Here is a 19,569-nt window from a genome sequence, read left to right as displayed (position 1 = left end):
TAGCTTTATGTTCCAATTTCCACTTGTCCAGCAGCCAGACACCAGAGATGATTCAAAGGATCAACAGTCGAAGGCACTAACTCTTCTATAAAGGCTAGACAAACTGAGGGCTACTAAATCCACATGTTTCTGAAAATTGGTCATTTATTAAAATATCATTATTATTTCCAACCAATCAGATACTTAATGAATACCTCTTAGGTGCTAAGCAGTAACAGATACAAAATGAGTAAATCACAGTAAATTACAGCAGCAAATGCCTGCCCTCAAGGAAACTACCATCCAGTTAGGAAATGTGATTCAGAGACATTCATAAAGAACTACCATATGTCATCAATTCTGAAGCATACATTTTTTCACATTTTGACATCTCTGAGGTGGGGATGTGTCTTGTAGTTGATGATATGTCAGCCTAACTGAAAGCCTTTTTTGCTTTCTTAGTGGTATGTAAAATAATGGTATTTTACAATCAGTGACCTCTTAGATGAAATACAGAACAATACTGAGTAAAGGTTTTAGGCAGAATTCAAAGGAGGAAGACTCAATGTTCTGATCTGGAGAACAGATAAGAAAAAGCTTCATGGGAAAAAATAGTACATGAAAAAAGTAGGGCTTTTGAGACATGCAAGAGGAGATCTGGAGGGGGCAGCATTTCAGGCAGAGAAAACAGAATAAGCAAAGACAGGAAGGTGGGGAATAGCAAATAGTCTAAACAATTGAATTGACTGAAACAGTTTACCACACCAAGGCAGTAGGGAGAGATCAGGCTAGAAAAACAGACTAGAGCCATATTACAATGCTTCTTGAATGCCCTAGGCAGATTTCCTTAGTTCAGATGACTCTAGTAAGAATGTGCTAGATTGCATTGCCAGGGCAGCCTATCTGGAAAAGTGTGGTATAAATATAAATAAATAAATATTTTTTTAAAAGCATGGTATAAATTTACCTGATACCTGTAGTAATCTAGACATATAGTCCCTGGGGAAGAGTACTTGGAGTGTATTCCAGAGATACTCCTGCTGAGCTCTTGAAATTATTATTATTATTATTTTAAATTTCTTATTATTAATTATTATTATATTTTAATTTATTTTATTCATTTTTGTTTACTTATATTTTATTATTATATATATATTATTTTATTTCATCCTTGCAATTCCATGAGGTAAGAATTATTACTCAGTTTTGTAGTTGAGGACACCATAGCTCAGAGAGGTCAAGTATCTCGCCCAACATCATACTACCAGCAAATAGTGGACCAGAATTTCAAATCAGATAAGACTTCTGGAGTCTGTGCTATATTGCCTTCCACTTTCTTGAAGAATTCTCAAATATGACAAACCTCTGTTATCCTTAGTACTTGAACAGTAATAGTGGCTAACATTTATTAAGCACATCTATTTACAGTGTATGCTAAGTACAGTTTAAATGCTTTATATGTATTAGTTTACTTAATCCTCATAACCCTATACCCATTCAGCAGATGAGAAAAATTAAGGCCCAGAGAAGTTAAGTAACTTGTCCGAAAATAAACTACTACTGAGTGGAGGCAGCACCAGAATTCAAACCCAGGCAGTCTGGCTCCAAAGCCCAAGATATAATACACTCTGATTTGTGGCCCTCATTTTCATGATTATTAGCATATGCCATAGTTGACAAAATAATTAGCAACAGTTTCCACACTTTATCAATATGAAAAAAAAAGGCATTACATGTAGAATTCAGAAAGCTTTTTATATAGGCTCTGTTGGCCTCAGAAGCTTCCTTTAAAAAATAATTCTTTTTTCTTTTTTTAAAAAGATTTTATTTATTTATTTATTTGAAGACAGAGATCATACGTAGGCAGAGAGGCAGGCAGAGAGAGGAGGAAGCAGGCTCCCTGCTGAGAAGAGAGCCTGATGTGGAGCTCGATCCCAGGACCCCGGGATCATGACCTGAGATGAAGGCAGAGGCTTTTTCCCACTGAGCCACCCAGGCACCCCTAAAAAAATAATTCTTAAAATAATAACAATAATAACTCTTCACATATCTTCAACAGCTGGCTGATGGAGAAGCTGGAACAAGGGTGGGCATCCCTCTTGATAGAAGCAAACACAGACACTGAGTTCTTCAGCTTCCTCCCTATTACATGGTAATGTATCTGGGCCTTACTATTTTCTGCACTTTCTCTGAGTCTAGAGGAAAATATACTTGGTGCGTATCACAACCTGAGGCAGTAAAGTGAAACTCAGAAGGGACCTGGATTCAGAAGATCTTACATCCTGTTTGAGCTTTTGTCCTCACCTACAAAACAAGGCTAAAGAGTTGCCCTACCACCTCTGGGTGCATGGCCAGCCTTGTGCAAGCACCTGACACCTGTGGGTTGCTGTGATGAGGTACCAGATTTTGGAGAGGATCTGTACCTCTCTTTTATAGTCATTCTTGGTCATGTGGCTTCCTTTCTGCACTGTAGACAATCTAAGCTCATTAAAGTGGTTCCTGTGGTGAGCTTCTTCATAAGGATCATTTTGGGTTGAATTCTCAGAAAATCATTTAGGTGTCTGATTTGGGCCAAGTCTTAAACTATCTTACTCTCAGATGTGAAAATTCGTTTTCTCTATATATCTTGAAATTTGCCTTCCTAAAGTATAATGTAATGCTCAATTTACCCCAATCTAAACTGTTAATCCACTTAGGATCTGTATAATTCATTGTAGCTCTGAATTATATTGCCTTCTATATTTCACAGTTTCAAATACTATCTTAATTATAGTCATGTGCAGTTTAAGGGCAAGGACCCTATTTTAGACAGTTGTTGGCCCACCGTGCATGGCATTGTCCTAGACACAAAATGAATATAATCGACAAACTATTTTATCTTAAACCCCTCAGACTTTAATTACATCATGAGACTGAAACCAAATAAAGAAAACCTTATTTAAAATGGAGTCCAGGGACACCTGGGTGGCTCAGTGGGTTAAGCCTTTGGCTCAGGTCATGATCTCGGGGTCCTGGGATCGAGCCCCACACCAGGTTCTCTGCTCAGCAGGGAGCGTGCTTCCCCTTCTCTCTGCCTGCCTCTCTGCCTGCTTGTGATCTCGGTCAAATAAACAAACAAATAAATAAATAAATAATCTTTTTTAAGATTATAAATAAATAAATAATCTTTTTAAAAAATTACATTATAAAAAAATAAAATAAAATGGAGTTCAGAGGCCAGAAGCGGGAGCGCTCATGGTGTACTACTTGTTGGCAACCCTTTGAAGAACCAACAGGAAGAAGCCTATACCTTACCCTAGATAAAGATTTTTCTCCTGGCCCAGCAACATGAGAGATTGTCACAACTCAACCAATGAAAAGCCACTACACTCTGAACTCCCAGTTTACTTTAATGGACTTTTTGCTTATAATAGCCTCTCCCAACTCCTTCCACCTTTCCTCTACAAAAGTGTCTTCTTCTCCTTTGTTTCTAGAACTTGCCTGTGTTTCACCATAGCTTTCTTCTCCTGAATCATAATTCCTCTCCTATTCCTGAATAAACTCACTTTGCTGGTAAAAACAAACAAACAAAAACAACTGGTTGCTTTATTTTCAAGATTGGTAAGATCAAAGAAACTCTGAATTGGGAAAGACCCTAAAATTTGTCAGGTAGTCCAGCTCCCACACACAGCAGGGAATTCCCTAGGAATTCCCTAGAGATAGCCATCCAACCTCTGAACACTCCCAGTATTGGAGCGCCCACCAGGCTGCAGGCAGTTTATTGTACTAAAGGATGGCTCTCTCCCCCAATCCACCCTCTTTTAAGAGAAGGATTCGCTGTCAAATGTCTTTGCAGAAAGAGAGAGGGCAAATCTTGCAAATCGTCCTCTGCCAACCTTGTGCCCACTTCACTGTAAACTGAAGTCCCAAGGTGCCCCTCCAAATCCTGCACAATCAGACCCAGCCCCAGTTATTTGCTTTGAATCTTAGGCAAATTATGTCACCTTGTTAAGTCTGTTTCTTCATCTGTAAATGGGGTAACAATTCCAACCATACTGGTTGCTGTGGCGATTAAATAAAATAATGAATGTAAACACTGTCTGGCCTATAGCAAGTATTCAGTAAATACCAGCTGGTGTAACTGGAGGGTAATAACAAATGTTGTCCTGACTGGAATAAGGCAGGCTAACAGATAAGGCATCTACGTTGAGATAAACCTGAAGCAGTGCTTTTAAGGAAGAAAGGAGGGAGTTCAGGGACACCTGGATAGCTCAATCAGTTAAGTGTCTGCCTTCAGCTCAGGTCCTGATTCCAGGGTCCTGGGATGGAGCCCTACTCAGCAGGGAGCCTACTTCTCCCTCTGCCTGCTGCTCCCCCTACTTGTGCTCGCTCTCTCTCACTCTCTAACAAACAAATAAATAAATACAATCTTTCAAAAAAAAAGGAAAGAAAAGAAAGGAGGGAGTACAGAGAAGAATAAGAGCATTTGGGAAGGAATTTTGGATAGGAAAATGGAATTTTCAGCTGAAGTGAAAAGCATATATTTAAATGTTAGCAAGCAGAGGATGAAGGGGGAGGATGAACAGGACCACCTAGCTAAGTGCAAATCTGATGATCACAGCAGCAATATTCAAAAAATAGAAATCCTATTACCACATGAAGTTTGGACTGGAAGTCAAAGAACAGTGGCTGGTTCTGTTGTGGATGACTAATTTTAGACATCTAAGATCTCTTAGTTCCACTATTTATTTTTTAATAGTTTTTGTTTTATCTTATTCTAGGCTTCCAGCTGGCATATGTAGCTGCCATCAGGATTGCTGGTCTATAGAAGCCCTACAGTCCCTAATCTAATAAGTTGTTTCAAACCTATAATGGGCCAAAACCCAAATAATCAATCTAAACTCAGCATTCATTCATTCACTTATTAATTTATTCATGAATACAACTATCAATCAAACGAATACACCTATCCATCTAACAGTCATACAAACCACTGATTTGTCTAGGCTCTGGAATATGCCTTAGAAATGAATAAGAAGTAGCCATTGCTTTTAAGGGATTTATAGACTTCTGGAATAAACAGATGCAAAAATAACTCTTTACACTATACAGATTCGAAGTACCACAGAGAGGAATGAACAAAATTCTACGCCAGGGGTTGAAAACGGAGCAAATCAGGCTGTATCTGGCCAGCAAATGTTTTGTTTGGCCCACATGGTGTTTTATTTCAGTTTCAGATTAGTTGCCAGCATTAAAAATTAGGGCATTTCAAATAAAAACCCAAATTCATAGCTTCTGGTAAAAACAGGAAGATCTGAGCACACTAGGCCAAATTTCTGCAGGGTGGTAATTGGCAGGAGCTGAGCAGCAGCTGCCCTTTTTAGGCAGAGCATGAGATCTCTAGTTTGCCACACTCCTTGCCACTCCCTTTTACTTTCTGACATGAAAGTCAAATTTGTTCAAGAGTTATCAGCAGTGGGTACTTTCATAATAGAATTAAGAAAAAAGTAATTTTTAAATTTATCTTTTGTTATTTTTTAAAGTAGGCTCCATTCCCAGCATGGAGTCTAACATGGGGCTTGAACTGAGGACCCTGAGATTAAGAGCTAAGCTGAAATAAAGAGTTGGACACCTAACCAACTGAGCCACCCAGGCGCCCCAAAAGAATTTTTTAGACACATATTTCTATTAAAAGTAAAAGTGAAAGATATACTGGTAGGGCTATGTGTTTCAAGAAAAGTGGGGTGTAGAATAGCAGAATACTCTTAGGAGAGACAGACGATTCCTTGAGTTTAAGATACAAATAAACATCTCCCATTATATTGCCTGCCTGACTCCTGCAGGCATTTGGGTTTGCAACCTCTGTAACATAAGAAAAAACTAATTTAGTAGCTAAGAGTATTGGCTTTGGAGTGAGGAAAAAAGCTGGCTCCACCACTTACTTGCTGTGTGACTGTGGCAAATTAGTTACCCTCTCTGTGCTTCAGTTTCCTTTTAAGTAAGAGAGAGGTAATTACAATACATAGTTCCGAGGGCTGTTGTGAAGTGACAATGAGATAAAAAGACATGAAGTTCTTAGCCAGGGTCTGGTGCATAGTAAGCATTAGCTATTACCAGTGCAGAGTACAGAAGAGAGAGAAACCGTATCCGAAGGGAACATTACAGAATGTTTACAATTCCAATGTAAGGAGATGAAGAAAAAAGGCATGCCTTCTGCACACCTTCAAGAGAGGGAACGTTAGAGGTCCTGTTCCAGTGGCCAAAACAGAGGCTGCACCATGAAGGTGAAAAGATCAGCTAGGAAGATTAAGGTCAGGCTGAAGGGAACTATCCAATAAGTCAGTATTTCCCAAATGTTTCCTTGTATGACGGATTTAGTTGATAAAAATGGAATAGGACATTAACATCGACTCATAAGGTGAGAAAGTCACTCTCTTGATTTTCTTTCCAACCTTCTAATTAACCATAGGAGAAAGTCTTGCTCTGAGCTATTTACCTCAAGCACCTCTCGGACCACACTTGCTAAACTTCCAGTTCTCCAGGACAGCAGACCAGAGGCTTAAAGGGTTCCTAGCAACAGTATCTAGCTACAACTTACTAACACTGTTTTGTTTCTCCCAACTTTGAGTTTCTCATTTATCTCAGAGCAAGTGATACTGACTTTCAAATATGGAGCAATAGCGCTTCCTTGTAGAATCATAAGAGTGTAAAATCATATTTGAGTGATAATCAGGCAATTCAGAGAAAAACGCCAAGATTTTGTACATGTGGCAAAATCTGTGACCTTTTTGAGAGACATTGTCATGGGTAGTAAGACGAAGCCAGGACGGATTCTGACAGGCCCAGGCTGATTCTGTGTAAAACGACCTCGATAGGACACTACCTCACGCGTGGTACACCCCTTGGCTTCCTCTCCAGGCCTCAAGTTTCTCCATCCGCAAAAGGGTGCGAGGGCGACCCTGCAGTTGCTCAGACCCGGAGTTCAGCGCCCTCAGCCCCAGCCGCAGGCCCGTTGCCCCGGGCAACCACAGGGGCTCTCGCCAGGGTTCCCGCCATCCCCGCCACGGCTCAGCCTCCCGCTCCTCCCGGACTGCCCAACTCCTCACCACTGCTCGGCTTTATCTCTCCACGTCAACACGGCCCTCATCGCGGCTTCCCTCACGCCTCAGGCCCCTCCTCCCGCCTCAGCAACGGGCCCCGCTCCGCTAGCCACTTTGGTTACCTGCGCTACCCCTGGCAACACACATGCGCAGTGAGCCTCGTGCGCGCGGCAGAATTCCGAGTGCGCAGGCTTAAAAGGCCGGGCTGGGAACGGAGAAGATGGGACGGAGCCTAGGAGTCTGCGCAACTAGGACGCGTGCGACTGGTCGGAATGGGCGGAGGGCGGTAGGTCTTTCTCGATGAAGGATTTGATTGGCTGAGCCGTGGAAATGGTGGCTGTGGCCGAGTGGGCGGCAGGAAAGCTGCTGTAGAGTCTGACTGGCTTTTACCGCCTTCGGCTCTCGAATTCAGCCTAGCGCTCTGAAGCTGAAGAAGTTTTCGCATCTGATTCTGCTCCGCTCCTAGAGTGTCGCACACTCTCGGCCGGTTGCTGCTGTTGAAGCCCACCTTAAGGGTATGGCTGGGATGGAGAGTCCGAGCCTGGGAGACTGCGGAGCTGCTCCCTCGGTCACGTCCAGTGAGCGCTTAGCCGCAGACCCGCACTGTGACCTCCGGCAAGTTATAGTCCCCTTTCGGGACTCATTTTCACCATCTGTAATGGGAGCGGGGCTGGGGTGGGTAGAAGACGGATTGGCCTTTCTAACCTAGGATCGACAGCTCTCGAGACCCACAGGGTTAGGTACTCGGAGCTGTGGCTGTGTTTGGCTCAGGAACTCTTCCAGTGGGTTCAGCTCTGGGGTGCATCTTGCTTGGTTAGCCGGAATGACGAAGGAGCTGGAAGGAGCAGAGAGGTTTTGTGCAGGGGGTGCAAGGAGAGGTCAGCTTGGGCTGGAGTACCCTAGGAAGACCTTGGAGGAGATGTCATGTTAAGTAGCCAATGGTGCCCCCAAAATGGGTCCTATAAGAAGTTAAAGAGGCAGCCACGGGCATGTATTCAATACAGTACTTGTGTATGTGGGATAAGGGGCTAAGATGATTTATCTACTTTTTTCCCCCAAAATTTAATCCCCAGAACTACCTTAGAAGAAGTATTACCTCCTTTTTAAAGATGAAGGAAGGAGGGCGCCTGGGTGGCTCAGTTGGTTGGGTGACTGCCTTCAGCTCAGGTCATGATCCCAAAGTCCTGGGATCAGCTCCCGGCTCCATGGGAAGTCTGCTTCTCCCTCTCCCCTTCTCCCCTCTCATGCTCTCTCTCACTGCCTCTCTCACAAATGGATAAATAAAATCTTAAAAAAAAAAAAAAAAGATGAAGAAAGGAGGCTTTGAGAGGTTGGGTAATTTGCTCTTGGAGGTGGATATATATATATATATATATATATATATACATACTCACACACTATATATATAGTATATACATATGAAATATACATATATACAAATACATATGTATACTGAAATATATATATACAAATTTATTTATTTATTTATTTATTTATATAAAGTTTGTGCTATTTTCACCAGGCTTTAGTTTCCTTGTTCCTAAAATGTGAACCATATAATTTCTTAAGATCCACTTAGCTCTGCAAAATTATTAACCCCAAATTACTGCAGAAGAGCTTGATTCTAATTCTAGATACTAGCTCTTGCTTAGTTTCCCTAAAGAAGTTGGCTTAGATAGCTCTATAGAGCCATCCGACTTTTAAAATGTGTGATTTAGTGATTAGGATACACTTTATTGAAGTTTTTCAATGATAATGCAGGAGGAGAGGTAATAGACCAAGATTTAGTGAACCTAAGTTCTGTATCAGTTTTGCAACTAACTTAAATCTTCCCTGTCACTTAATTTTCTCAGTAAAATTAGAGTAATCTTCATCCTACCTACCTCACAAGATTCTCATGAGGATGAAAGAGATTTGAAAATTGTTATCAGAAATTATTTACCTTTTGGAGGGTTACAACTTCTGAAGAAAGCAATAGACACTCTCCCCCAGAAAACTGCAGATATATATAAAATTTTTACCTCACTTATTTGAGGAGAAGGAGGATGTCTCACTGACTCTTTTAAGCAGTTCTCTTGATCCCAGTTTAAGAGCTCACGTACAGGTTCATATTTTTAAATTTATGCCACATCAACCAGACACTTTCAATAGCCCCATTCAGTAATTAACAACAACATAAAGTTTCTAGTGAACAGCTTGAACTTTACATTGTGCAGACACCTCCAACCCATGTTGGAGGACAGGAAGATATTCACATAGCATAAGACTGGTCCATACTTATTTTAATCTCTCTTGTAGTCTAAATTTTAGTCCATAGGGTTCCTGCTCTGTCATGGATTGAAATTGAATAAGCAGAGGAAAATAAATTTTAAATGAGCTGATCACTTATACTTTGTATTTTTCAGCCAGGAAGATGGTGCTCTGGGATTGGAAAGCATGGGAGAAAATGAGAAACAAGTAATGATAAAAAGCAGCAGTGAGTGTAATCTCCTGCTGCAAGAATCCATTGCTTCTGCTCAGACTAGTGATACTACTATGACAGAATGCCATAAGTCTGTCCCATGCGGATGGGAAAGAGTTGTGAAGCAGAGGTTATCAGGGAAAACAGCAGGAAGATACGATGTATATTTTATCAGGTAAGCATGCAAGGTGGTACAGATAGTACAGCCAAATCATTTTATCTAGACAGGTATCAGGAAAACATCACAGAATTCTTGGCTTTTTTCTGTTTTTACTAGAAATCGTTGTAGATTTTATTCCTTGAGTGTCACTAGTTAGTTATATCAAGTGATCTGGGGACAAGTACATATATCTTCTGCTGCAAATTGTTGCTCTTAAAATTTGTAAATTTGTAAGTAATTGTAAAATTATAATATCATAGAGGAAACTATTTAAAAGTACCACTTTATTACTTTTTTTAAAAATTTTAAATGACAGATACCCATGGTAACATTGGAAATGATTAATTAAAAATCTGAAATGTGGTCCAGGTCTTTTTAAAAGTCACTTTTATTGACTAGCAATAAGTTTTCCTTAATATTTTCTAGCCCACAAGGACTGAAGTTTAGATCCAAAAGTTCACTTGTTAAGTATCTTCACAAAAATGAAGAAACTTCTCTTACGCCAGAAGATTTTGATTTTACCGTACTTTCTAAAAAAGGCATCAAGTCGAGATATAAGAACCGCAACGTAGCACCTCTGACATCCCAAATGCAAAGTGAAAGTAATAGTTCAAACCGGAACCTCAGGACACGAAGCTGGTGGAAAAAAGATGTCTTTCCTCTACCAAGCAGTTGTCTGGAATTGCAAAGTAGCAAAGGACTATCTAACTTTAAAGATAAGGGTGTTACTGACATGGACTCCAGAAAGGTTAGAAAGTCCAAAGAAAAGGTGCCTATTTTGAAAGGAATTCAAATTAAGAGAAATAAAACAAGGTGCCAGAAGGGTCTTCCAGATTCTGCTCAAAGTAATAAGAAAAGAAAATCTGAGTATAAAAAGGCAGATGATGAAAGTGAACCTGTTGTGCAAGAAAGTCAGCTTGATAAAACACTCTCCATTGATGCTGGAACAAGCAACAAGACCCTCAGTGCAACCAGTGAAGAAAAGAAACTTGTAAAAGAACAATCATTGAGTTTGGTATCAAATTTTTGTTCTGAACAAATAACTTCTGGCATCATAAACAAATTATGTTCAACTGAAGAAGCAGAACACAGCAAGAAGTGTGAGGAAACCTTTTTAGAATCTGAGGAAATAAAATCAAAAGTACAAGTTGGGGAAAGGAAGGAACATTTGCATACAGACATTTTAAAATGTGGCTCTGAAATGGACAACAACTGCTCACAAACCGAGAAAGACTCTGTGGAAATGTGTCAAGGTATTCAGAGCATTAAAGCTGCTAATAAACACATGATGAGTTTATGCTTCCAGACACTATATTTCATGCCTGTACCCAGTTAGGATATGGAAATAGAACAAAGAAATAGGACCAAATATCAGGTACATTGTACCTGTTGATCCTAGTACCTTATTTAACCCATCTTCAAACGCTTGGCTATGGCACGGAGGGAATTGGCTGACTTCTGCCTTGATAACCCCAGCTAAAGAGAATTGTGTCATTTACAGCTGCTACCATCTCTTCTTGGTGCATTAGCTGGGACTTTCCTCAGCAGTGCTTTCCCTTCCCATCTTCTTTCCAGCCAGTAATATTACAACTTTAGGGAAAATGAAAGGCTTTATTTGTGAAAAGGTTTGGGGAAGACTCCTTTTAATGCATAAGCTGGTCAAAATAGTCCATGTCTACTCTTTTGCACCCCTCCTGTTATTCATTCCTGATGTGTGACTTCCAATTTCAGTTTATACAGATCATAGTCATTTTTATCTTCTATTATAATGTAATGCTTCTCTAAAATGCTTTAGAGCTCTAAATAATTCAAAACTGTAATCACATAGTTCATTTATTATTTGTAATATGCTCTTAATACAGAGTTCAGAGCTTGGCAGTATTGCCTTTATAATACCTCAGTGAATAAAAAATAAAAAGAAGACGTTTTGAGCAGCCCTGTATTAGTTATTCATTATGCCATTATGGTATAATGAATAACTCCTTTAAAGGAGAAGACTAATTTTACTTAAAATCCTGCTGGGAGACAGCCTGGACAAATTGGTGGAGCAGGGGCTTAGACTGATTGTGTTCTCAGCCCCACTCATGATTTTATGTGTTTGCTGTGCCTGGAATTCCTTTACCTTTAATAGAAAATGACCATATATACCTAGGAACTGCTTAAGAATTCAAGTCTGCCCTTTAAAGACTTTAAGCTTCTTAGAGCTTAGAGGTTTATGTAGCTTTGTTGCTAGTATAATGGACAAATAACAAATAAAATATTTTAAAATCCTTTTGTGACCAAAATGGAAGATCCTATTCATCCTATCCATAAAGAAGTCTAGTTTTTAGCACAAGATGAAGTACCCTGAGTTTAAGAAGTGTCTGATGGAATTGTAAAGACTTTCCCATTGGCTTAGTTGGAAATTGCAAAGTAAACTGAGCTTTAGTCTCCTACTAATAAAGGATGCTAGTTAATAATTATTTATAGGACCCCACAGAAGAAATCATGTAACTAGTAAGAGTAGCTTCTTTTGTCCTCTTTTTTTTTTTTACTTTCTACTAGGCTTTGCCTATCTGCTTCTGAGCCTTTTGACTAAGATCAAGTGTGAAGTGTAGAATAGTAAAAAACAGTAGTAATTATCTGGAGAGCTGGATACCTCTCCCAATCTGCAGTCAGTCCCCCTCTCATTTTGACATTGTTGTTTAATTTCTAAGCCTTCATTTGTTTATCTGTAAAATGGAGGTAATAATACTCACCAGTCCAGTTTTTTACGTCAAGAATACTGCAGAGTAAAATGAGAAGTGAAAAAGATGGCTTCACACTATACAGCTGCAAGTTATTATTAACTGACATTCAAATTGAGGGGGTAAGGCTATGGAGAGTATTAAATATGATGATTTTAGAAACTTGGGAAGCCCAGTAATGCTGGTCAGGTAGTCTTTGTTACGTTGACTGAGCTTCCCAGTAGATAGTGATCCAGTATTCCAAGGTCCCAATCTTGGGTTTTTCAGTAGGTTTTGTTTTATCTTTATCCTTTTCTGTTTTTTTAAGTGTAAAAGTGTTCACTGCAGAAATTTTGGAAAATATAAAAAAATCAAGGGAGAAGAGAAAAACTAGCAACAACCATTATACCATTTTGGTATATTTCATTCTAATTTCTGTATTTTTTTTCTTCATTAAATTAGGATCATATGTAGAATATTGCATTTTCACTTAAAAAGTTAAGGACATGGTAGAAAATATTCATGATGTAGTCCAAAATGTTTAATGACCACATTGTACAAATGTGTCATAATTTAGAATATCCCATATTATTTCTAATTTTTCAGTACTATGTATGAACTCTGAACATAAATTGTAGAATACTAGTATAACACAGTGGTTAAGTCACTCAGGAGCTGGACTGCCTGGATTTGAATTTCAGCTCTGACATTAGCTGTGGGACCCTGGCCATGTTACTTAATTTATTTTTACTCAATTTTCTATCTGTGAGGTGAAAGTAAATAGTAGCTAGCTTGTAGGTCATTTGTGGGATTAAGTTGGTTAATTTTTGTAAAGTGCTTAGAATAGTGCCTAGTATGTACTAAATGCTTTATAATAGTAGTGTGGTGTTATTTGCACCCCTGAATATTTCTCTAGGCTAAGCCATAGCTTCTATAAACAATGTTTGCTCTTCCTTTTCAGAAGATACCATTCCACGGACACAAATAGAAAAAAGGAAGACAAGCCTGTATTTTTCCAGCAAATATAACAGAGAAGGTATCCCTTTCCCAATCAGAAAATTAGATTTTAAATCTGTTTCAGGTGTTCAGCTCTGATGCCGTGTGTTTGTTTAGCTCTTAGTCCCCCTCGACGCAAAGCCTTTAAGAAGTGGACCCCTCCCCGGTCACCTTTTAATCTTGTCCAAGAGACACTTTTCCACGATCCATGGAAGCTCCTCATTGCTACCATATTTCTCAACCGGACCTCAGGTTTGTGGATTATATCTTAGAGAGTGTGGTAAGGAGAATGGGCACTGGATTCATTAGGAGGTCTGAGTTCCAATTTAACTTTGAGTCTGTGTGACCTCAGGCAAGGACTATCCCTTCCAGGCCTAGATGACTTCCAAAGCCTTTTTCACACTACAGAACAAATTGTCATTAATTTTCTACTTCCAAACTAGTTTTGGTCAGCAGTGAAAATCAATTCCTAACATTCCTCCACCCTCTGTCATGTGTAAAAGCATTTCTTTTTCATTGAAAGCTTTCTTTAGTGTCATTGGCGCTTTGTATCCTGTATGTTTTTATTCTAGTTATCTGATGACTGGATTATTTGAAAACTAATAATCAGGCAAGTCCAGGTATCAGTATGATTGAGACTGTTAGCCCAATAGCTGATAGTGTTAACTTTTGATTCTGAAGGTGGTTGCCAGTTCAGGTAATAGCTTCTCATCAGAGGTTTAAAAAAACAAAGCAAAAACATTCTATATGAGATTTCTCGATGAGGAAGTACCTGAACTTAAAAACAACCCATCTGGAGGCTTGTAATCACAATTACTTTTACTTCCAGGCAAAATGGCAATCCCTGTGCTCTGGGAGTTTCTAGAGAAGTACCCTTCGGCTGAGGTAGCAAGAACCGCAGACTGGAGAGATGTGTCAGAACTTCTTAAACCTCTTGGTCTCTATGATCTTCGAGCAAAAACCATTATCAAGTTCTCAGGTACTTTCTTGTATACCCAAAAGAAGGAACATAAACTGCCTACTTAAGAGAGCCACACCTTAAACTTTAATGTCCTTGGATGCTACATTAATCCAGGTCATTCAGCTGAAGCCCTGAAAGCATTTAAAAACAGTCAGCTTGCCCCAAACTACAGTCTCTCACCCACGCAATAAGTCTTTGCCCAGTACTGGGACAAGCCATCTGGGCAGGATTAGAGGAAAAAGTCAGTGAAGCAGAATACCCTCTTGACCTTAAGGACTTTGCCTCTGCATAATTAGCACAGCACAAAATAATAACGGTTAGTAAGTGGCATGTGAGAGGTTCAGACAGGGTCCTGGGGGAATTCAGAAGTCATCAGAACTGGGGTTGTTAGGAGAGACTTTTTTGCTGTTCCTTTCTGCTGTTCTCACCATCTGGCTCTGCATCACTACGTATTTAGGGAAAGTCTTTCTGAGGCTGACCTGATCTGTTGTATTTTCAGATGAATATCTGACAAAGCAGTGGAGGTATCCAATTGAGCTTCATGGGATTGGCAAATATGGCAATGACTCTTACCGAATTTTTTGCGTCAATGAGTGGAAGCAGGTGAGACCCACTCCCAACCTTAACATCTCCAGCACATTTTGTCTCTGGAGTGAAATAAGTCCATCCTTAGAGCTAAAACTATTTCTTGGGCACATGTGCTATCACTCTCACAGCCAGTTTTGTTCTAGGCTCGAAGGGCAAGTGGTGGCATGGGGCTATAGGCAGCAGGGAGAGGATCCATTGATACTCCCAACTCAATAAAGATTCCTTGGTGTGGCCTCTGACTGACCTCCAGCAGTTTGTCACTTCTGGCCCCGTGCTGTCATTTTCATTCACGTGTTGTCTCTAAGCCTGATGTGGTTCTCCTCTGTTACAGTCATACTAGCCTTCAGAAATATACCACTGAAGGAAAGCAGACAGGTTTGGGCTTGGAAGGAATGCTTGTTGGGTTTCTCCTACTGGTCTCAGACTACTTTTGTGGTAACTGGGCCCTACCTCAGCTACCCAGTCATTTGAATATGCCCTGCCCACAGATATCCAGGGGGTGTCCAGGCAGCTGGTGGTACTGCCAAGTGGCCCAGTACACTGCCGTCTTGGTCTGTGACTCACCTTAAAGCATTTAGCCAGTAGGTCTGCCCAAGCCCATCCCTGCTCTACCATTTACTGTGATCTGAGCAATCCATGTAACTCTCAGGGTCTATAACCTCCTTCTGGAAAATGGTATATTAATACTTGACTCATATTATCACTACCCCACATGGTAGGTCATGGTGAAAATCAGTACTAAATTGGAAAGTACTTTGTGAAGGATTACCTTAATGTAAGGTATAGTGTTAAGCATTCATGAATCCAGTTAGGTTAAAGGTTATAATTTTCAGATATGCTGTCATAATGTATTGTTCTCCTATCCTCCCTTTAAAAAGCCCATTTTAAAAATGTATTTCTGATAAAGTTATATAAGATCTCTGTTTCCTAATGTGTTGTATTTCTTCCAGGTACACCCTGAAGACCATAAGTTAAATAAATATCATGACTGGCTTTGGGAAAATCATGAAAAATTAAGTCTGTCTTAAAATCTTTTTCAAACTCATTTTTTTATACATTACTTTGCACTTGATTCCTAAGAGCTCCATTAAGCACAACCAACTGCCTTTACAGGTATATAGATTTTAATTAGTCCAACTAGAAATGCAATGTAAGTTTTCTTAATGTGTGTAACACTGGTAGAACTTTGCTACTGAACATACTAAAATGTTTTGAGATTTTTAAAAGTAAGTTGTTACTTGACAAGAATACTAAAAATGTAAATGACTTTTCCAATAATAAAATGTGATTCGAAGTTGAAAAAAACTTTCATAAGCTCTCAGTAATACAAAGCAGATTTCTGTCAATGTTGCTTAAGGAAAGTTTGGATTGTCCTCTTTCTGTAAAAATGGAATTACACAGTTGTTATATAAGACATAGTCAGAGTTTGCAGCCAAATATGTAGGAAAATACATTACAGGGTATATTAGACAGCTAATTTGTATTTTTACTAATACAAATTAACTGCCTTTTACTATAACTGTAACTCTTAACTGTATTTTACTATACTTGCTAACTCTGTGCTAGTTTAGGAATTAGAGATTTGGCCCTAGCATCCATTTGATAGCCTGTGAATATCTGCCGGCAGCTTTGTTTCAGAGTGTCAGCTTCTGGCTCATGCATTTTACCTTGACCCCCTTGTGAAAGGTCGGACATTTACCCATCTCTCATCTCCCAGATGGGGAACAGGACCTTTTAAGTTTTGTAACCTTTTTTTTTTTTAAGATTTTATTCATTTATTGGTGAGAGAGAAGCAGGCTCCCCACCGAGCAGGGAGCCCAACACCAGGGCTGGACCCCAGGGCCCTAGGACCTTGACCTGAACCAAAGGCAGACACTTAACTGAGCCACCTAGGTGCCCCTTGTGCCATTTTTAATACAGGTATTATAATGTTGTAGTTCATATACAGAAACATTTACCTTAGAAGGAACTCGTCAAACAACAATAACAAAAAATTCCAAGTTGTTAACTCTACCAATTTTCATTTTAAGGTATGATTTCAAAATTAAATTGATTGAATAAATAAAAAATAAATTGTTGGGAAACTACTTTTGTTGTCGGGTAGAGTGTGCTGTAAGACAAGTTGGTTGTTTCCGCTTTAGTAAGCTAGTTTCAATTTTTAGTGAGAGAGATGGATTTTGACCAGAGAATGGGAAAACTGGCCATATCCCCCAACAAGGCAGACATCCACTTTATAACATCCCATCACATCTTTATTTAACAATCCTCAAAATAGCATTAACTAAATGCAAACCCTGTGCTGGAGAGAGACACAAAGATGAAAGCATTCTGTAGGGTGTCTGGGTGGCTCGGTTGGTTAAGCAACTGCCTTTGGCTCACATTGTGATCCTGGAGTCACAGGATTGAGTCCTACATTGGGCTCCCTGCTCAGCAGAGAGTCTCTTTCTCCTTTTACCCTCCCTTTTCTCATGTTCTCTCTCTCTCTCAAATAAATAAATAAAATCTTAAAAAAGAAAAGAAGAGGTTCTGTAAAGGGGCACGTGGTTGGCTTAGTAGAGCATATAACTCTTGATCTTAGGGTTGTGAGCTGGAGTCCCATGTTGGGTGTAGAGTTTACTTAAAATAAGATCTTAAAAAAAAAAAAAAAAAGTTCTGTAGAGACATATGATCACAGGGAGAGAGAAAGGCACACAAAATAATGGAAGAGAACCAAAGGAGTAAGCTGTAAGGACAAGATGTCCAAACCCTGCAGCTAAGAGTATAGAAGCCCTCTGAAATGCTGGGCCCCAGCTGGGGTTGGAGGCTAACGCAAGCTCACCAAGCCTAGGACATCAGGTATGGCTGGATGGCCGTACCTGTGGTCAGATACCCTGGGGAGTATGGGTCTGTGTAGACACAGCAAGAGAGTTCCAGCCATGGCCATATCTGGCTTTTCCTGTTTGCTGCAGGTGAGGTTGCCTGCCCTCTGTAACTGTTTCCTCATCTCTTTCAAAAGTGATAGGCTATCACCACTCACAGTACCTCACACGGTTATGATGATTCTTGAGGTAATGCATGTAATTAATTGCTTAACCAGAGCCTGGCTTATGAAAGTGCTATGTTAATGCGGCTCATAGGGATGGTCTGAGTGACTACCTCAGGTTGAGAGGGTCACAAAGATAATGCAATTCATTGAAGATGGTGCCTTATGCAGAGTGAGCACTCAAGTGTTTGGGTTTTTTTTTTTAACTTTTTATTGAGACAAAATTCACATAATATAAAATTCATCATTTAATCATTTTTTTAAAGATTTTATTTATTTATTTGACAGACAGAGATCACAAGTAGGTAGAGAGGCAGGCAGAGAGAGAGGAGGAAGCAGGCTCCCCGCAGAGCAGAGAGCCCGATGTGGGGCTCGATCCCAGGACCCTGGGATCATGACCTGAGCCGAAGGCAGAGGCTTTAACCCACTGAGCCATCCAGGCGCCCCTCATTTAATCATTTTTAAAGTATACAATTAAATGATTTTTAGTACACTCAGCAATGTTCTGCAACCATCATCACTAACTCTAAAACATTCCCAACACGTTGAAAAGAAACTGCTTGTTAGCAGTCAAACCCAAAGCCACACACCTCACCTCCAGCCTCTGGCAATTACCAATCTGCTTTCTGTGTCTGTAAATTTGCCTGTTCTGTGCATATCTTATAAGTAAAATAATATGTGACCTTTTGTGTCTGGCTTCTTTCGCTTAACATAATGTTTTGAAGGTTCATCTGTATTGCAGCATGCATTAGTACTTAACTTTATGACATTCCATTGTGTGAACAGAGTACATTTTGTTTATCCATTTATCAGTTGATGGGCATTTCAAGTGTATATTATTAATATTCCCGTTATCAGTTCTGTATTTCCAAGCCATATATACTGCCTCTATTTGGCCAAGACTCTTGGGGTTTCTACAACACCTATGCAGGAGGCAGGGTCAGTTCCTTGGATGAAAAGGAAAGACGTGGAGGCTGGCTCAAGATCCTACTGCTTTCGGGAAAAACACGGGTTTATTACTCGAGGTTCAGGGGCCACTGGGCCATACTAAGAAACCCTGTCTTTCGCCAACCCAGGAATTCTGCACGGCTGCGATTGCCTCTTAGGACCCACGAAAGGAGCAGCACTAGGCGTTGGGAGAAGGAGGGCCGGGAGGGCCAGGAGAGCCCGCCCCCACAACCCTCTTGCTCCCGCGGACTTCGGGAGCGTAGCCGCGCTCAGCCAATCAGTGGAGGGCGTCTGTAGTCCTGGCAACAGTAGCTTCTAAGCTTGCTACTTCAGAGTCTCTTGCAAAATTTGGTATTCCTGTTTTTTTGTACTCCGACGCAAGCAAGAAAGCAAGCGCGTGCACACACGCATGCACACACACTCTTCAGCGCCCGCTTCTGACGCTGCGACCATGAATGACGATTCCTATGAAACGTATGAGACTCTGTTCCTGTCGGTGGTCGGTAAGCTCCCGGAAAGCAGTGCCATGCACATGCGTACAAGTAGGGTGAGGGCAAGGACGAGGGGCGGGGGGGCAAATATCTCATTATGCCGTCCCCCCTCTGGGTGAGGGGTTGCCAGGGAGTCGGGGTCAGGTCAGGCACATTTCTCAGATTTCCATGCCCAAGCT

The 19,569-nt window shown here is 40.3% G+C and overlaps 2 protein-coding genes across 5 annotated transcripts in view; one reads left to right on the top strand and one right to left on the bottom strand.

Annotated features, from left to right (window-relative positions):
• IFT122 (intraflagellar transport 122) overlaps positions 1–7,221 on the bottom strand; it is a 70,753-nt gene extending 63,532 nt beyond the window's left edge. For 2 of the 3 annotated variants that reach the window (XM_059390376.1, XM_059390373.1), the window contains exon 1: positions 7,065–7,221. In XM_059390376.1, the coding sequence (XP_059246359.1) occupies positions 7,065–7,105 (41 nt within the window). In that variant the 5' untranslated portion in view covers positions 7,106–7,221. The remainder of the gene's footprint in view (positions 1–7,064) is intronic. The other variant, XM_059390374.1, reaches the window with a different exon arrangement.
• Positions 7,222–7,313: 92 nt separating this feature from the next.
• MBD4 (methyl-CpG binding domain 4, DNA glycosylase) lies at positions 7,314–18,631 on the top strand. Of its 2 annotated transcripts, XM_059390377.1 has the most exons (8): positions 7,314–7,673; positions 9,464–9,694; positions 10,106–10,932; positions 13,346–13,420; positions 13,498–13,632; positions 14,210–14,359; positions 14,841–14,944; positions 15,880–18,631. In XM_059390377.1, exons 1-8 carry the CDS (start codon positions 7,576–7,578, stop codon positions 15,955–15,957), a joined length of 1,698 nt encoding a protein of 565 aa, XP_059246360.1. In that variant the 5' UTR covers positions 7,314–7,575; the 3' UTR covers positions 15,958–18,631. The 2 variants fall into 2 exon arrangements, with proteins under 2 accessions (XP_059246360.1, XP_059246361.1); XM_059390378.1 differs by lacking the exons at positions 7,314–7,673; positions 10,106–10,932 and having other exon boundaries at positions 9,592–9,694.
• The last annotated feature ends 938 nt before the right edge of the window (positions 18,632–19,569 follow it).

This window comes from Mustela nigripes, chromosome 2, assembly GCF_022355385.1.
Source record: "Mustela nigripes isolate SB6536 chromosome 2, MUSNIG.SB6536, whole genome shotgun sequence".
Lineage (NCBI taxonomy): Eukaryota > Metazoa > Chordata > Mammalia > Carnivora > Mustelidae > Mustela > Mustela nigripes.
Note: the sequence above shows the minus strand (reverse complement) of the source record. Positions and strands in the feature narration are given on the sequence as shown.